Source organism: Dermacentor variabilis, chromosome 4 (assembly GCF_050947875.1).
Source record: "Dermacentor variabilis isolate Ectoservices chromosome 4, ASM5094787v1, whole genome shotgun sequence".
NCBI lineage: Eukaryota > Metazoa > Arthropoda > Arachnida > Ixodida > Ixodidae > Dermacentor > Dermacentor variabilis.
Genome location: NC_134571.1, coordinates 117,627,262 through 117,647,273, shown reverse-complemented (window position 1 = coordinate 117,647,273; position 20,012 = coordinate 117,627,262). Strand labels below are relative to the sequence as shown.

At 45.8% G+C, this 20,012-nt stretch overlaps 1 protein-coding gene across 4 annotated transcripts in view; it reads left to right on the top strand.

Moving 5' to 3' along the window:
• LOC142577907 (uncharacterized) overlaps window positions 1-20,012 on the top strand; it is a 108,212-nt gene that overhangs the window by 5,040 nt on the left and 83,160 nt on the right. The window contains exons 3-4 of one of the 4 annotated variants that reach the window (XM_075687334.1): window positions 12,425-12,564; window positions 12,704-13,019. The exons of 2 other annotated variants lie outside the window; for them this stretch is intronic. In XM_075687334.1, the coding sequence (XP_075543449.1) occupies window positions 12,425-12,556 (132 nt within the window). In that variant the 3' untranslated portion in view covers window positions 12,557-12,564; window positions 12,704-13,019. Of the gene's footprint in view, window positions 1-12,424; window positions 12,565-12,655; window positions 13,020-20,012 lie in introns of those variants that run through there. One more of the 4 variants, XM_075687335.1, reaches the window with a different exon arrangement.

Sequence of the window (20,012 nt, the reverse complement as noted above, 5' to 3'; positions counted from 1 at the left end):
GACCTAGACATTCATCGCTTCTCGGTGGAACATGTGGCCGGCTTTTGTGTGCGCACCCCTTTCTGGGAACTGCACTTGGGGGAATGTACCTCGTGGCAGAGGTTGAAAAAATAAAATGACAAGACAGCTGGCTCAATTTTGTTGTGCCTTTAGGGACTGTATAGCTTTATATTTCGAGGCAAATATTGTTCTGAAAACAGGCCTTTTTTTCTTCAAATGTAAAAAACATAGAAAAATAAAGTTATATTGGGTAAATTAAGTTGTTATCCTATTTTGCGCAAGAACATCCTTTAGCGCTTGCCGCTTTCAAAGAAAAAATTTTGCTCCAGGGCGCCCAGCGCAAAATAATGCTGAAGCCTATTGTAGTAGTATTTTTATAGTCAAATACATGTCCAAAGCGTGGCGGCTATGACGTTAGCAGTTTTCAGACGCCCGAAGCAAGGCAAAATCATGGCCTTTGATATCCTGGCTCTTGGTATCCGGAATGCCATAATTACAGATGTCATGGTGACCACTGGTTGGAGCTCAAAATTTTGTCGCCGTGTTGTGAAGCGGAATCACGGAATACTAAGAGTGCATAATTATTTCTTTTCAATCTGTTTTCACACACAGCAAGCTACCATCGCCGTAAAGCAGGGAAGTTGGCATAGTTACTTTGCCTTCACTTTGATGCAACGTCCTATTAGTTACCTTTAATGTGCAGAAGCCGTCGGTAGGAGACAGGGACGAAAGCGCGCGAATAGGGACGCGTACAAAGCTACATTTTTTTTATAGAGTAAGAGTACTTTCTTTCTTTTTTTCACAGAAAGGTGTTACCTGCACAGAGTTCAGCTTTTCTTTCTGTTCGACCTGTGCGCTTACTCAGGTGGAAACTCGCGCTCACTCAGCAGCAGCTGTATCGCGACGCTACTGTGCTGACACACCCGCCGTGGTTGCTCAGTGGCTATGGTGTTGGGCTGCTGAGCACGAGGTCGCGGGATCGAATCCCGGCCACGGCGGCCGCATTTCGATGGGGGCGAAATGCGAAAACACCCGTGTGCTTAGATTTAGGTGCACGTTAAAGAACCCCAGGTGGTCAAAATTTCCGGAGTCCTCCACTACGGCGTGCCTCATAATCAGAAAGTGGTTTTGGCACGTAAAACCCCAAATATTATTATTATTATTACTGTGCTGACACGTCCCAGCTTAGGGCGTACTATTTATAGCGCGGAGTGCGCTGATCTGATTACCTCGTTGCAAAGCTAATTGGTGGCCTTGCAGTAGCAGTGCGTGGTAAGGGCCGATTTACGCTCGAGCCCCACGCCGCACCACCCGCCTGCCCGAACGCATGTGGTCGGGTGAAAATTTGCGCATTTCGCAGACTGGTACACACATTTCGGTTTACACGGCATGTGCGAGCCCAGTGTATACCAAAATTTGTGAACCAGTGTGCGAAATGTGCTGTTTTCTGCACGACCGCGCGCGTCACGGCTCAAGCGTAAATCGGCTTTTAATTAACCAGCCCCAAGGCGGGGATAAAGCTGTGCAACTGGTGCGCGGCCTGCACAGTACTCAGCTATCACACCGGTCAGGTGGTGTAGCGGAAACAAATTTCTCGGAGTGTGCTGACGTCACCGCACGCTCACGTAGTCCAGTAGAACCTTTAAAAAGATTAGTTCTAACAGTTAACGAACATATTTCTTTAAAAATTTTAGTAGCACTCCGTCAACAATAAATCGCTACCGACTTCGATTGGGGCTACGATTTAAAACAAAGAGCTTGATTCCTGAGTATGTCATATATCGGCACTAATGTGTGTTAGAAAAAAATATCAAGAACTCTCAAGTTACTTCCCATTCTAAATATTTTTCGTCAAACAGTACGAGCTGTGGACGTACTGAGGATACATGTCCTTCAGAAAAAAAATAGTTTGATGATGTGTTGTAAAACATTCTTTACACAAAAGTAACGAGCCTTCTGACGCAGTACGAAAGTTGTTATATAGACAAAAGCTAGAAGACATGTTGATGGGGCACTTAAAGGGACCCTGAAACGCTTTTGACCATTTTCTAGAAACGTACTGAGTCGTTAGAGTATGTCCTTCTGATCATTAATTGACACATCTAAGTGCCCCGCATAAAGCGTGTAATTTATTCTAAAGTTTTAAACATGCACATCGCTGCCGATCGCAGCACACTGCTCGGTGGAATTTTAAGCCGCCCCTACCCATATGACCGAAATCACCCATACGACGTCAGTGGGGCGAGCTATCCGATTGGCTGACAAGGGCGCGTGTCGATAATTTTTCCAACTTTATGGTAAACAACTGATCTTCGTAATAGTTGGAATGTTAGTTAATTTGTTTTTATGAAAACAAAGTAACATAAAGAGAATGCACAAGAATAATTTTCGGTACGCTTAAGCACTTCCGGCACACAGCAAGTGTCGTCTGCTTGTGTTACAACGTACTCCATTTTGACGACAGCTCCGCGGTCAGGGTCGGTCTCAGTCTTTTCGCGAGCACTATGATTCGACTTCGTTACCTTGTGGACTGCAAACGTAGCGACTGGCAATATGTCAAGCTGCGACATCGTGTCCTTCTTCAAGGCAGCGTACGAGCGAACTGGCTGCTGCGCATCGGACTGCTGCTATCCGATCGGCGCCAGGATTTGCGCGTTTGTGGCCGTCACTTTACACCGGAAGATTACTAGCGCAATAGCGTTTCGCGAGTCCGGTATTAGGGCAAACACAAGCGCAAGGGGACAGAGTCTGGCCGCTTGACTGTGCCGTAACGGCATGAGCCATGAGATGAGCAGCAGAGCAAATGTGAATGGTCTGCATGGTGCAGCCACCTGGTGGCACAGAGCTCAACCATACACAGTAGCAGCAACGAACTGTATGCTGCAGGTGCGTATTTTTCGCAGGAGTGTAATCATCAACACGTTGTTTTTATAAATGTTTTTAATGTTTTACACTTGGTTAGAGCAATATTAGCGCTTTGTTTGGCTGGTTAAGCGCTGCGCCAACAAGTGTATAGACCGTGCAGACCGATCAGGCCGCTCACGTACGTCTACGCTAAAGTTCCTTCATCAGCTTGAGTTTATGCCTCCAGTCATTTGCCGAAATGACCAGCTTGCCTGTGGCTACAGGAGTACAAGACACGTCAGAATGACAGAATGCTCGCAACGCAAGCTGCTTCATTAGCTCTCGCTTGGGGTCGACCGCCAAGCGGCTAGCGGAGAGGTCTCGCGCGGGCGGGGGCCGGCTCCAAAACAACCGGGAGTGGACGATGTGACGGCGCATCGTGACGCTTAACCAATGAAGGCGGAGCTTAGCCCCGCTCGCTCGGCGAACGAGTTGAGGAGGAAAAGCATGGCTAGGGAGGAGGGTAACTTCTAATCGCTTGTAGCTCCATTAATACGTAACGCTTCACTTAAATTGTGGTGCGAATGTTCTGCTTAAGCTGTACCGTACGCGTCTACAAAATTTGTCCGAACGGTTTCAGGGGCCCTTTAAAATATTATATGTGCAAAAGTATGAAGGAAGTCTTTTAAGGCTTATTTAAAATATTCTTTATACAAAAGTGAGAAGGAAGTCTTTTAACGGTGTACTTAAAATATTCTTTATACAAAAGTAAGAAACAAGTGTTTTGACAGTGTATGAACAAATGCTACCAGAATGTAAATGTAAGTAGACTGTCAGTAAAGCAAACAGAAAGTTGGTAGAAGTTCTAAATAATGTTATTAGGTATTTTTGTAAGGCCTACTCGCATTGCCCACGGACACGAGGCATTTGTTGGCGTCAACGTAATTGTACTGTTTAATCTTCACCGTCCATAGTAGCCTAATTCGTTTTCGATGTCTGGAACTTGAAAACAATCGCCAGCCATTTGTCGAAGTATTAGAGAAGAGAACCGCAGCGCGCAGCACCTGGTTATCTTGCAAAATTCGCAACGTGGTGGCCGTTGAAAGTGTGATGGAAAAAGGCGGGCGGCGCAGAAACGATCCGTTCAAAGAATGAGGCCACCCTGTGTACGGAGCGGGGCAGGAGGCGCGCATAGAGGCACCCAGCGTTATATTTAGCTCGGGCCCAACTCCTACGCGGCCTGTTCAACGAAAAAAAAAAAACGTTTTTCTGAGATAACTTCTGGACCGATTTTAATGAAATTTAATGCATCCGAGCGATAAAGTTAAATTATAGTGACTGCTGGGAGCGGAATTTTGATTTAGGCAGAAGAGAGGTAAGGTGTGCAGACAGGACGCAAGAGTAGAGAAGTGGACAGCACGAACGCCGCTTCTGCTTCCACTCCTCTACTCTTGTGTCCTGTCTGCACGCCTCACCTCTTTTTTGCACAATGAATCCTTAGCGACTAGCTCAGCTTTCTGCCGTTCTAAGTTCGATTTAGGGCCGGAATTTTGTCGAAAGAATTTTCAAAAATTCGAACGCTCGAAAAAATTATAGAAACATGAGGTTTATAAATTAATAGCTCTCCGTCAAGAACAGATATGACGGCCGTTAAACGGCATCCATTAGATCATTGAAAGTAGACAAATTCGATATGTCAATTTATATATTACGTAAGTTTGTTACGTTGTGTACAAGCGTGCTGCAAAAGCTGCATTTACACATTACTATTTTTTTTTAGATTCATGTGTAAAGGTACGTCCTCATTTGCGGAAATGAGTTTCAGAAATGAGCGGCAGAGCTTGTTGTGTCGTCTTCTCGCCTCGTGTCCCGTCTAAAGCCCCTCCATAAACGTTTTCGCCGACCAGGTTAAGTAGCGCCAACCTACCCTCCTCCTCCGCACACCTCTCCCATTCACCCCCTTGCTTCCGGCGTCAAGCGGAACTCACTTAGCTGCAGCTTCAGGCACGTTCACACCGAAGGCGGAGCGGACAAGCGGATCCGGCCAAGCGGCCGCGGATTTTCCGCTTTGCGGAAAATACGCGGCCGCTTGGCCGGATCGCGCCTGGACCGATTTTTTCCGCGCGGATAAGTTGGCCGCTTTGGCCGCAGCCAATCAGAACGCGACACTGCGGAAGCGTTGGTGAATGAATGTAAACGAATGTCTTTCTCTGGGCTTTTCGCTTCTGTTATTCAAAAGCGTCAAAACGCCAAGTTGGGCCAGTTGGTTGGGATTTACAGTAAGGTTTGTTACAGCGCAACACAAGACAAGGACAAAAGGAGGTATAAAACGACGACACGGCGCCGTGTCGTCGCTTATTTTGCAGAAGATAGCGGACGGGAGCGCGCCGACCCACGAAGAAAAAAATATCGAAAGTGCGCGCACAAACCCAAAGTGCCGCGAGATGGCGCCACGTCCTTGAAATTGCTAAAGAAATTGTGAGATGCCCCTCCTTCCCGGCGGCGCGGATAGCCAGACAACGCGGCCGGTCTGAACAGGCGCGGGCGCTCGCCGGCTCGCCGCTTTGAAAATCCGCTTGTCCGCTTAGACGCTCCGCTTTCGGTGTGAATGTGCCTTTCCTGTTCCGAGTGGAAGTGACGCTATGTGTTTATTTTAGCGTTGTTCACTTTTGCGTCGATGGAGATGCTTTAATTGTACCAGCTGCGGTTTAAACTCTGAATGCGATTCCGTCCAAGAAGCACAGCCTATTGTAATCAGCGATATGATCGTGTTCGCTGCTTCTCGCCAACCTGCGATGGTTTGTCCCACGAGAGACAACGTACAACGGGATGTAGCGCCTGGGTGCTCGGAGACCACTGCCGTTTTTCGTGCATTTGGAAAACAGCGTCCGCGATCTACTACTTCAGCGGAATACAACAGCCTGTCACCTTTGCATTCTTCTCGTGGTGGCTGCCACAGCTCTGCTAAGCACGCGCGGCCGTCTCACCATCGTCTAACAGCAGTCAAAGCGGAAATTCCCGCAGCGCAACTCCAGGAAGCGGAAACGCCGGAACCGGAAGTGCCGGAACCGGAAATGCCGGAACCGGATTTGGTGTGAGGGCAAAAGGCGGCGCTCAACAAAGGTTGTCGGTACCTAAGAAAGCGGCGGTGGCGCGTGGATGCAGCGGTTTTAGTCCCGTCTACCTTTTGCGCTGTTAACGCCAGGATGGAAAACCAAGCACGAGATACGGAGTTCAGCGTGTTGCCGTAGCCACGCGTGCGTTTTGCTTCCCGAAGCATAGAATACTGTGCGAATGCCATATATTAACTGGAATTTTAAGCAAGAATTATGCTGTACTTAATAACAGTTGACTTATGTGCTTACTGTATGACTTACTCGCAGAATACATCCGAAGTGCCATTATTTCAGCGCCAGGTCTCGCCACTTACTGGTTTTTCAGACTTCCTCTGCCAAATTAAAATTATAATCCCTAATTAAATCGCGAACAGCGTGCTGGATTCTATCACTGTAAGTCATGGTAAATTCATTTCCATCAACGTCTCACAACACATTCCGGTCAGTTGTCAATTCCTTTCAACGTATCGTTGAAAGGGTTCAACGCGTTCAACGTATGGTTGAAAGATGTCCATCTTGACACTCGTAAAATGTTTACAACTGTAGAACGAAGGGTCTCCGATACAATTTTTGTGGAACCGATAAGAATTTCGCCTGTCGTACGGAACGCTTTCCCGCTATAATTCAATGCCCCAACTCCTTTCGTCGCAAGCTGTAGCAGACGATCGATCCTCATGCATTTTCAGGTTAAAGCGCGCTATTGTTTTAAAGAAACCTCTTCATATATTGCATTTGTGTATTTCTTTTCGAAGGCGCACTAGTTACTGTGCGTGTATACGTGTGCCATTGAAAATAAGCCTAATGTAGGCGGCATTAATCCAAACACTCTCGATGACCTCGTGTGGAAAGCCAGTCAGACATCGATCTCTCGAATGAGTGACATCGCTCACATACTCCACGTAGAGTGGGCAGAGACGGGTGTAAACGTGCGGAACGATGCCACTGCGATATGCTGCGATGCAGATGTTTAAAACCTAATATTAGACGCGTTACGCAGCGCACTTGAATTTGCCTCTCGGTGATCGCAATGATGGCCTGCCCTACCGACTGATTGCGATGGCAGAAAAATAATTTCGGAGTGATTTTAAAGGCACACCAAAGATTAAAAAAACCTGAGCTGCATTAGAAAATTCCGTTTCACTTACTTAAAAGAAAAATCGTGTCAGGCGAGGGGACCCGAAAAGACACCAAAGAGCAAAACCGGGGTAGATGGCGCATTGAACTTTGCGAACCAGATTTGATTTTGAAAATGCAATTTGACGGCATCTGCCTGGGCCTAGATTTTATCGGTGAAGGTGGACTACATTCTTTTGTAATACAGCCAAAAAATGCACTTCAGGAGTTTCAACATCGTATACTTAACCGCAGCGGCCCAAACGTGGAAAAATATCTTGAAATGCGTGACGTCACTAACTGCAGCGGCTCTGTCGCGACATTCATAAAGTGAAACATCAAAAAAAAATTATATAAACCACTCTAATATGGCGAAAGTAAAGTTTTGAGAGAATATATTACAACTTTAAACTTATTTGCTGTTTCCCTATGGGGGGGGGGGGGTTAAACACGGGCGGCTGACTTCAAACCTCTGGTACGTTGATTCATGGAGATATCGTAACGCTTCGCAAAAATATTCGCTAATCCCAGAACACTGAGTGTCAGATAATCTACATCTCTCCTCAACTGAGGACCGTAGATAAGCGTGGCGCCCCCTAATATTTCGCAAAGGTCCATGTGTCGCCTGTGTGTACTGTCTTTGGAGCATGCTGTATAATGCATAGCAGTTGTCTGGGGTTGCCCAATTTAAGTGGCCATCCAATATTCTTTGGGCATAATTCTCATCGTTTATGACTGCGAATTCAAAAGTTGCAAGGAAGCACACGCTGCTTCCCGCGCCTTGATTAGGCCGCCATTCGAGATAAAGCTTCGATATGTTGCCGAAAGCTGTTGTCTGTAGTCATTCTTCTTTCACTGCCTTTTCTAAAATAAATGCACGAAGTATACATTTTTGACATCAGTGATAAAATTCGTATAAGAAGTGGATAAGAAGCTGTAAGGACTCGGGAAGATAGATCACTGTTGATTACGAATTCACAGATTTCCATGAAGTGGCTACGGAGGCGACCGCAGACTTCAGCGGGCCATTAAAGAAGCATTCAGAAAGTTCACGCCGGAAAGGAAACCGGCATTTCTTTTAGTCGTCCTGGAAGGGCAACCTTCGTCACCGAATTGGAACGCTAATAGCGCACTCATAATTGATATAAACTGGTAAGTCATCAGTAGACGGCGGCCATCAATTTGTTAAGTTGTCAACGGTGAACTTAGCGGAGCATAGTGCTTGGTGGCCAGTGCGCAAAGATGGTTCGGCGATATACATCGGCATAACATACACCCATTCTTCTTGTCTTTGGAAGCGTCGATATATACATTCACGACTAATACTTGCAGGCCTTGAACCCCTTTTAACTAGACTAAATGATTCAAAAGGCTGTCCGACAGCAATATTTAGCGCATTTTGAAATTCTAGGATGACGAACAGCTTAGATTTTTGTTTTCGTTAAGGGAAGTTTAAAAATTACCTGTTATTCAGATTGTTTTTGTTGAATTTCTATTTTTTCTCTTCCCATCTCCCTTATCGGTCACCTATCGTTTGGGTCGGGAGATAAGCGCGGCGATGGCACATGACCTCCGAGATTGGAATATTTCGGAGGCTATGGTATACAGCTTGTACTGGTTGTACCGTTCACCGTAGATCGCTGGACATGGAAAGCACAATTATAAAGTGGTCCTGGCTTCCACTTTCGCGCTTTCCGAAGTCATGCACAGATAGATTCACTTAGGTGACCATGTATGCGAGATTCAAAGCGGAATAGCATAGCGTTCCACGCGTAAGCTACGCTATACCAGAACTCGCTTTCTGCAAAGTTCGTTTGCGGAACGGTAACGCCGTTTCATTTAACCCTGATATTATGGTAATGTTAAATTAAACCTGTCTTGTAAGTGCTTTCGCATTCACAACTCTTAAGTGATTGGGTGTCCTCGGATTTTTGTTTTATAGCGAAGCGTTCTTTGCCTCTTCCTTCGACTTTCCCACTGCTGCTGTCGCGCACACCGCGTCGGGGGGTGGTTCAGATCGTGCATGAGATTCGCGAGTAAGACGGTAAAGGCGAAGGGAGAAACTCGTTTTCCCCCCACCGAGTCGAATGCGCACAGTGCCTTCTGGAGCTCCCTGGTCGTCGCCACATTAGCCTCTTGACAACTATAATTATCCATACGCACCCTCAGAAGCCTACCAGAAACTGAAGCGCGTTCCCTCCGCGTCCCCTCTGCAGGCCAGAGGGGACGCAGAAATGACTGTAGAGAGAAGGAGAGGGAGAAGAGGCAGTTCCCATATACGAGAGGGGAGAGGTGAGCAGTTGCAAGGAAACAGGCCAAGCTTAAATAATTGGTACGGTACAGTACCTTGCTGCTATTTCTAAAAAATAAACTGCATGCAAATATGTCAAGCGGGCAACTTAAGCAGGGCATGCAGAAGCTGAGCCGTGTTAATTAAGTCCAGCAGACACTACGGAAGCAGTCGACCGTCAAATCAACACTTCTGTGCCCGCCGCGATAGCTTTACGGCTATGACATTGCTAGAGGTCGTGGATTCCATCCCAACCGAGGCAGCCGCATTTCGACGGGGGCGAAATAGCAAACGCACCTGCACTTAGATTTTGGGACACGTTAAAGAACATCACGGTGTCAAAATTATACCGGAGTACGCCACTGCGGCTTGCCTCATTGTCCGAGTCTGGTTCCGGAACGTACAGCCCCATAATCCAATTCAAGTTTTCTAGTTCTGCCACAATGCGATGTGCCATGTGAAGAAATGACAACCTTCAACCCTCTCAGTGGTTATAAAATATGACACACTACAACGCCCCAAGTAAACATCTCTCCCTGTGCGTTCTATGTACTACGCAGACAAAAAGCAGTGGTACCTGCAAGGTAATGTTTAACAAGCCCCTCTCGTGGTAGCCTAAATGTTGAAGAAATTAGGCTTTAGCCGCCAACACCACCACTAATTATCGTCAATCAAAGCATCCAGCACGGTAAGCTTCGCTTACATCGATTCCCGCAGTACGTGGGATCTGCATAATTTTTCTTGTGGATTTCGGCCATTGCGGTTGTGCAAAAATCCTTGAAACTTCCAAAGTTGACTTTTCTAGGATACAACACAGACAATTTTACATATAGAAGTACAACTAGGTTCGAGGAGACGTCACTGCTGGCTGGTACAGGAGTTTCGCTTCACGGCGACGGCACCACCAGTCTTTCGTTTGCGCATCTGTACAGGCTTACCATGCTGGCGTTCTCGCGGCAAGAGTGGCTTCTTTTTTCAGTTCTTGGCATAGGTGGAGGGTAATTTGCTAACATACCACAAATGATTTTCCTCTTCATTGTAGCTTGATCACTTGAACAGAAGAGGCGAAAGCGTCACGAGGCGTAAATGAAATTAATCTCTTCTTTCAGCTAAAATACAGAAGTGCCCTGCTAACGCGCGTGTTACCACTATAGTGTATGAAATACGCTTCGGCTATCTGCCCAGACAACGGTCCCGTTGCCTGTAAAGTGTGGGTCTCCTTTAAATTTCGACTAAAGCTTCCGCACCAGCTTAACATCAAGTCATGAATTTTGACGGTGTCCTGCACGGATCTATTATTTATTTATTTATTTATTTATTTATTTACTTTTATCGGTAAACTGGGCCTACATTGTATTGTAGTAGAGCCAAAGAGTGAACTTGGCAAGTTTCACGAATTTCCATTGTACCACAACATAAATGCATTTAAATCCGTAACGTCACGCTGATGTGTGGCACTGGAGTTCTATCGTGGAATAAAACAAAAAAATGGAAGTTTGGCTTGTAGGAAGCAAAGTTCAGAAGTGCAAGTGTTTCGTAACTATCAGTGTCAAAATTAGCTAACATCTCATTGACATACGATTTCAGTGAGTCGCAAGGAGTTGCTAAAGGAGCGTGTGAATCTTTTTCTTATTCAGGTATTCCCCGAGAATATTGGTTTCGGTTCAGTTCCCACGTAATTCAGGCTCAGGTTGTTTGACACCTAGTGCTTATGTACGCGAGTAGTTCTCCCCACGTTCTCCCATTCCCTAACCCCTCTCTCTAGTTAGGCCACAAGCCATTCTTTCCGAAACAATATGCTTTGCTCAATTATCACTCAATGAAAAAATACACAATTGCATTCTGCTCAATGAACCCTTGCCCTTAAGTAGAGAGAGAAAGCGATGAGTACTACCGACAGCATGGCACCGGCAGGTTCAATGTGTATGCACCCTTAGCTTGTTTCACGATGGCCTGCATTGCCATTTGCTTCACCAGTGGAACACTGAAATGCCTCTATGCTGCCGTTTGATTCATTGTGTACAGGGTTTGTGCAGTGTGGCTTGATAGCACGAGGTTGTGGGTTTGACGAGATTCCGGTAACAAATAGCGGGTGGTAAACAAAAAAAAATTGAATCCCCATGCTTTCGGAGCCTGTTGAGAGTGCAGGAGGTGCCAGGCCAGTTTTCTACCGAACTAATTCATGAAGTGTTTGGTGCTCTCCACACAATTGTGCACGGCCAATGCTATCGGTTCGCTCAATACAGTTTAACCTGCTTTCCTTATGAGTGGGCAGTCCACTCAGGGCGAGCGGGCTGCCCAGTCGCACACTAAAGTATTGGTGCTTCAAGCAGGCTGGATTTTGATTTTACAGCGAAGCTGTTAGCCTCTAGTTGGTCACCATTTTTCGTGTTCGCATCTATCGGCAAAATTGTGGGCCGATCCTGGCGACAGTGCTAAGACAAGAGCATTTGCCCCTACCCCAGTGTGGCACAGGCTTCAAGCAGTTAGCAAAACTTAGTGAACAGTGCAGACATTCTCTGGGATCGCTCATGCAACGTATACAGAACAGTATACATTTCAATAAAGAACAAGCATAAAGCGATCATCCAAACCACATAATTGATAAGGCGCTCCTGATAACAATGCCAAGCACGTAGCTTGGCATTGTTATCATTTCCAGGTAACGATTATTGCTGCGCAAGCTGCCACAGTGATGGTAGCATGCAACGTGAGGAGCGACGTTCCTAGCCTTTCGTATATAAGAGAACCAGCCGATCAAATGACTTCAATGTTGTTGCAGCACCGCTATGGGGGGCAGCGTGCTGTCACAGTTACCATTACTCTAAAGCAATAAAGCGTTGCATAAACCCCCAGTAGTTGCAGTGGTGGTTTTCAACAGCTTCACTGGACATACACTTTTGCAAGGCTGGGACGTAGAGTCAGTTTGTTTGCAAATATGTATGTCATATGAATAATGAAAAATAAGCATGCAGTCTGTTGCCTAGACCAAGGCCTTCCCCTCTCCACTCCAAACTAAAAGCTCAACACCAGAAACTGCCCTCCTTTGTATGTCTTGCAGATCAGCCTGAGGTGTTACCGCACTTACCGTATCCAAGTGAATGTTGGGATTTTGGACGATTACGGACACATCATCAGCGCATCGGTAGTCCGGCAATCTGTTGGTCACCGCTTCATTGCCGTCACAAGTTGAAATTCTAGGTGGGTGTCGTGCTTTGCATGATAGCTGTTTCCTTTCCAAATCTGTGCATTTCACTGTCCTCTTCTTTCTCTCTCTCTTTTCGTCCTACAGCTGATGAAACCACGTTCCGTACTTTATTTTCATTTTTTTTTCTTCTAGTCTCAAGCCTCCAGTCAAGAAAGGGTTCAAGACTAAGGCACATTAAGCAAAGCCTCCCTCTGATGCTGTGAGCTCAGTGCGTGGTATTTTACGAAAGCTCTAGCTAACACACGATGCTTCTTTCTGCTGAAAACTATGGTTTGCTTTAGAAAAGTGGTTTTTACAATAGATGTACTTATTCAAATTTCACTTGCACGAATTTGTTATGACCATAACCGGAAATTGCAATGTCTTGTACACTTACCTTACCAGGCTATTTCAAGAAAGAAGTAGCGATTTTTTTCCACATGAAAAAATAAAATTTTTCCACCCAATTCCCATTCCCCCAGGCCTCATTTTGTTATGACAAGCATCTGGCGCGTGCAAGAGCCCCTGTAGTATGGCGACACACAGCGTCCGAAGTTGGAAACAAGGTTTCATGATAAGGGGGAGGGATTAGGTCACAACCTAAGGGCCGTTTTGGTTTTTATTCTAATGCCCATGTCGTGCTTTAGCGAGTTCGACCCAAGTAAATAGTGGCGTACTGAACTGAATTTCAAGTAGAAAAAGAAACACGGCTAATGCTTACCGTGCGGTGGTGAAGAGGGCCACTTATTGGCGACTGCGGTGCTCACTCTCCTTGTCTCGGTAGCGATCTCTCTGGTGACCGGTGCCTCTCCCTGGAGCGCGGACGGTCCTTACTCCTGCGCATTGCAAAACACGCAACAGGTGCACATGAGAAAGGCGTTCGCGAAATCACAACATGCAGTAATTTTCATTCATTTAAGAAAAAATAAGAGCGGTGCACCTATACATGATGCTGATTAGGTTGTATGTAACATGCAATCTCGGCTACAAAAGTTTGCAAGAGAGGGATCCAACCGCATCTATGGAGCCCGTACCGTTATATTAAAACGCCATACTACAACACCACAGATTGAACAGACGACAATACTCACCTCAAAACAAGACCCTCTCACGTTAAGACGCCGTAACATGTCGACAATTACAAACCGATCTATACCCCTATGTAAGCAGACTACACGCCACACACCCCACACTATATTCATACAAATGTCCCTTTTGTAACAATTACGCTTCCCTATATCACACCACCTGGGCGTGCCCCAACGTGAAGGCAGCCCCACAAATACCCAACCCCACACCCGAGCAGTGGGAGGCCGTGCTGACTAGTTCGGACCCTCGTAACCTGCAGTAACTGCTGTGGCGGGACCGGGAGACAGCAGGAGCCGTGGACTAAGGGCGCCTCGCGCACAAGCAGAAAGACACCGGCTTGTCCTTTCCTCTTTTTAAAAATAAATGTTTATCCTCCTCCTCCTCCTTACCGAAAGAAGTTTACCAGTAAAACCGGGCAACATCTCCACACATACAGATGACTTCTCTTGATTTGACCTCTGCAGAACTGAACAAGTTAAGCTATGCCGCAAGCTTTATTTAACAGGACGCAGAAAAAAAGAAAAGCCCAGGAACTGCTTATTTATTCATCAGTAATTGGACAATTCTAACTTGCACCCACATTCCGTGTTCAAAGTAGAAATCTAATGTGCACCCATCTTTCTTTTATTTTAGCGAGAAAAGCGTAGCATGGGGGGGGGGGGGCTCCTCTTATGGCAATATGAAAAGGCGAAATCAGCAAACTTTACCTTCAGAGAATAGAAATTTACACTTAACGGTCCATCATTAGGTGTTACTCAATCTTAATTGCTACAAACCACAACACGTGCTTCATACAGTCCATTGGGTTTGATATTCTACGCTTAAGAAACGACTTCGTAACAAACACAAAGATCTTTAGAATGAGCTTTTGTAATCAAACACAAAGTAGCACGTCATCAATGTCGTCGTGATACGTGACAATGAGAACCGCTGCCATCGCTTGCGGTTTTGCATTGTATCCGATTGCATCACGTGCAGGCAATATTCAGACCAATCTTCAAATGCACAGAGAGAGAGAGAGAGAGAGCGATCCGAATTGAGTGAACACCGTAACCATTTGATGCGCTCTATCGTTTTTGCTGTAAAGTCATACTAGGGAAGGCTGATAATAGGCATTTCTGGTGGATGATGATGTGTGTTCAAGGCCTTCACCGTTTCTTAACGGGGTTGCTATTGGCGCCCCCTTCGAGGTCAGGCGCGTGCATGTTTACCACTCAAGTTGGAATTATTCAGCGAAGGCCAAATTTGGCATCGAAATAACGAGTCTAGGCCAACAGACAAACACGGATGCTGGCTGGAACCTTCGGTCGGGATTAAACTAACTGAAAAATTTAATATAATGGCATTCTATTAACGATCTACATGACCGATCGCAATGATAACGAGATGCCAGTAAAGGCAACAGCAAGAAAAGTGCACATTTCGTAAATTCCGAAAGCGTGTGCGTAAATGGACCAAACTATAGATGATGATAGGAATGCAGGTTGTGTTAGGGCCACGACGACAGACGTTATGCAGCTTTAAAGGTCGTCAGTCTAACCGGCACACGCAAACTCAAATCATCGGTCACAATTGAACTAACATATTAGAGGCACGCATTCCACAAAGGTTTGCAGCCCGTTGCCAAAGCAACCAACAGTGAATTTTTGTCACGGCCAAACTGCCTCGACTATTATAGGCCTACTCGGCGCTGCATCATCATTTCTTCTGGAAAACCTTTCAGCTTCCCTTTAATCGTATTGACAGGGGTACTCGTTTATGTTCATCGGGCGACCTCGTTTCTGCGCCTAACAACACTTATCGCACAACGCAGGACGCGCCTGCATGTATCGGAAGTTTCTGGAATGTTATCGACGGTTCCATCCGCTGTATGTCACCGAACCTTGTGTAATCTGATTGCATGCACGCGCGACGCCAAATAGTATAGAATTTTATGCAAAACACGTGGAATTCCCAGCTATTAGTCTGGAGCATTCGACGACTGATGTATGAAAGCCGACGCGCTTGCCCCGCTGATCAGATTTTGATGATCGCCGACTGTCTTCGCCGCTGTCGCTGTTCTTTAAGTGTAGCCTGTTTTTATGGGTATAGGTGCGCCCAATAAAAGTAAATTTCGTCTTCCACAGTATTGCTACTGCGTTCTTTACACGTCACTACTACGTGACATCAGCATACTTTTTTTATGTATATATATATCGCACTAGGTATTGTACCAACCACCATCTATTGTGTTGGACATTGTCTTGCAATTCTTCGCAGTGTTTAATTTAGTGCATTGTGTGGTGTCAAGCGAAATTATCATGAGCTGTAAGTAATAATACTGAAAGCCTGAATGCATGCCATTGCTTAGCGCGTTTATTGCGCGGTGCTATATGCGTGTTGTTCTTTTCGTGATTTCTTGGTGCTCTGGAAAAAATAAAACAGTGCATTTGCAATAAAGACTGCATTTGCCTTATCGTGAATTTGCCTCCGTGCTTCCGTTTCTGCATTCCTGGCGCTTGTGCAGCATCTCTTGTCCGTGCCGCATGGCATCCGTGACGATGAGTGCCGAGGTCATGCGTGGGAAAATGAATATGTAGGTATTATTGCCGAAAATGAATTCGATATGCTTATGAAATGTCTGCACAAAAATACAAAGCTCTTTGGATATTTTGGGCTACCCAAAAGTTTCGCTTTTCGCTACATTTGGCTGCCTGTGGTTGGAGTGATCTGGCAACCCTGCCCACAAGCTGCCTCACAAAGAAAGGCAAGTGCTTGGTATGGCAACAAAGTCGTTCGCGGAAGCCACTTTGCTTGCGACGCATCTTACGGCGGCCTCTCGTTCCTGATGCCGTTTGTGACGCACAGTCTCTTTTCGTAGCTTTGAGCAACTCGTCACAAGACCAGCTTTGGATTTCCGCGGCAAGAACTAGCGTCAAAAGCCGGTTGTATGCATTTATGAACAGAAGAGAGGGTGAGCAACCAGTGACCCTCCAGATTCAAAACCTTTGGCAGGTGCCGAATAATTAGCCCTAAACCTGCCATTGAAAGAGTGTGGACGGCACATGTTCTTAACCGTCAGCGCTGGCTGTGCGCGCTATGCGCGGGGATAGTCACGTGATGCGTGGCTGTTTGATCATTGACCTAAATTCTCCTGATGATAACCAACCTGTTCTAATTTTGGGACTACCCTTCCATATTCTGGAGAAATACTGGAAAGCAAAACTTTCTGTGCAATAAATAAAACTGCGACAAAACACAGGTCCACCATGAAATGAGAACCTCGTTTGAATTCATTATGACAGAATGTCAAAATTTTATTAGTTTAAGAGTAAAATAAGCACTTGATTCTATTCAAAAAATTACCGCTAAAAAGTTCTTTCTGGACCTTTGTGTACTAGACCCACAGTGTCTACCAAGTTAACATTTCCAAATTCGCTGTTTTCCACTTTCCCCGAGTGCCTTTGCGAAAATTCCCCGAGTGACACTGAACTTCGTTTTAGGTCAAGACGGTTTGACTCCATGTCGCCCGATGCTGCCGCTGTCTATTAAGCGTGTAAAAAAAAGAAGAAAAAAAAACACGACGTAATACACTTTAAACAGTAAAGATTAATGTTTATTTTATTCAAAAAGAAAACGGAAGGGTGGAGTTAGTAAAGTGCCCAGCGCATAAAGTAGCTTTAAAAAAATAGTAAAAACCATTGCAAATCGAGTCGTACATCCTCAAATACGAATAAAAAGGAGATGCATACAGAATAAACTATCTTCGAATATGAGCAATTTCTATAGACTCATAGCAAGCTCATTGGTATGCGGCCTGAACTTTGTCATGAGTGAGATTCTCTCTCAACAGTTGGTAAGTAAACCTCCTGTCCTGACATAGTCTCAGCCCAAGCAAAACATCTGAGTGTTGTGTTTCAGAGCTTTAGAGAGTTTATTTTCGTTTGGATGAGGGACACCTGCATCTCGGTTATGTACCCTCTAGGGAGCGTACTGCTGCAAAAGTTTTTCAAACTGGTTCACGAATAGCCGAGATAGAAATATTTCAGTGCCGAAGCCATGATTTCAGGAGGCGAGGGCCGCTGCCAAGAGAGACACTCGTTCCACTTCCCCCGTCGAGCCTCCGCACGCGAAATTCTTTCCCTGAATTCTCCCATGCATACCGGAGTTCAAGGATCACGTGATGCAAATGTCACGGGCCCGCCTTCATTTTTTTTTCTCATCTCTTTCTTGCTGCGCGGTGCACTTCTGCTGACGGCGTCGCGCATGAACTGTCGCGTCTGTTTCGCGCAGCACGCAAAATCGCGCTCTGCCCAAGATAACACCTGACTAGAAGTATGAGCCAATGCTAACGCGAATACTAAGGAAGACACACGCGGATCACGGAGCATGATCGCAAGCTCGAACGTTGAAGAAAATAACATAGTTTCGTTGTCCGCGTGCGACAGCACGACGTAGGAACCTGCAGACGAAACGGAAGTACAGCCTCCCTTACAGCGGTGTAAAGTAAAACAAGAACGCACTGACTTTCTGTTAGTGTGTTTTATTATTTCTTTAAAGCTTATTTCGTCTTTTGAAGCAACAGATTGCACAAATAACAGATGTTGTCTTAAATAATTCTCGAAGTCACGTGTCACTACGAGCGACGTCACAGCAGTGCGGTGTACGTAGGCGTACTTGTACAATTACGTCCGCTCTCCGACTGGAAGCATGGCGCCCCCGAGGAGAAGCGCAGATGGCATTCGGTTTGAAATTTGAGCTCTTTCCGCGGCGCGTAGCGATGTAATACTTAGCAGACACGATCGTTACCGAGCATAGTATGCAGGGCGCTTTTTGGCTCAAAATGGCCAGACCTGGTGAGGGGCCCTTTAAGGGCTCAAATCGCTGCAGGCATATGCGAAAAAGCTCAGAAGGCCTGCCAGTACACTAATTAGGCATATTGGAGCTCGTACTGTGAATGGAGATGGCGGGTGCACGCATATATAATTAAGCAATGCATACTGCGCCCCATGGCAATTGCCCCCTCACGACACTTGTTAGGCGTCACCGCAATACTTTCGCGTATGCTCCACTACGTAACACAGCTGTAATGAAGGGAAGCTGACTTTCAAAAACCGTATTTGGAATGTTTTGTGCATTTAGAGCTTCGAAACAAATCGCGAGGTCCACGAAGGCGGAGTGGGTGCCGTTGCTAACAACGGCGAAATCTTACAATGTAAAACCCGGCGCAGAACGGCAAGGCGCCTGATAGCGAACGTCGAAGCAGTTAAGCCCAGCGTTACCACGGTGGTGCCTACCGTTGCCAGCAGATCCGCCTGCGAGAGCGCCGGTTTGAGTCATCATCATCATCATCATCATCATCATCATCATCATCATCATCATTATTATTATTATTATTATTATTATTATTATTATTATTATTATTATTATTATCATCATCATATTTATGTCCACTTCAGGACGAAGGCATCTCCGAGCAATCTCCAATTAGCCCTGTCGTGCACCAACCGATTCCGAGTAGCATCCGCAAATTCCCCAGTTTTGTCGCACCAACTAGTCTTCTGCCACCCTCTAGTGCGCTTCCCTTCTCATGGTACCCTCACCCTAATGGTCCAATGGTTATCTAATCTGCGCATTACACGACCTGTTCAGTGCCATTTTTTTCTCTTAATGTCTATTAGAATATCATCTATACCCGTTTGCTCTATGGTCCAAGCCACTCTCTTTCTGGTTCATAAAGTTATGCCCAGCATTCTTCGTTCCATCGCTCTTTGTGCGGTCCCTAGCTTGTCTCAAGCTTCTTTGTCAGCCTCCAAGTCTCTGCCGCATGTGTCAGCACCGGTAAAATGCACTGATTGTGTGGCTTCCTTTTCAATGATAACGGTAAGCTCCCACTCAGGAGCTCACAATGTCTGCCGTATGCGAACCAGCCCTTCTTATTCTTTTGTGAATTTCCTTCTCATGGTCAGGGTTCCCTGTAATTAGTTGACCTAGGTAAACATACTTCTTCACAGATTCCAGAGGCTGACTTGCGATCTTAAAATCTTGTTGCCTTTCCTGGTTATTTATCATTATCTTTATCTACGGCATATTAATAATCAGCCCCACACTTACACTCTCCCTGTTTAGGTTCTCAATCATTTGTTGTAACTCATCCGCAGTGTTGATGAATAGAACAATGTCATCGGCAAACCGAAGACTGCTGAGGTATTCATCACCAATCCTTACTCCTAAACCTTCTCAGCTTAATAGCTTGAATATTTCATCCAAGCACGCAGTGAAGAGCATTGGAGAGATTGTGTCTCCTTCTCTGACCCTTTTCTTTATAGACGAGAAGAAAGGGGGTTAACCGTGGGCCAGATTTTTATTAGTCATATCATGAGAAGCCAACAAT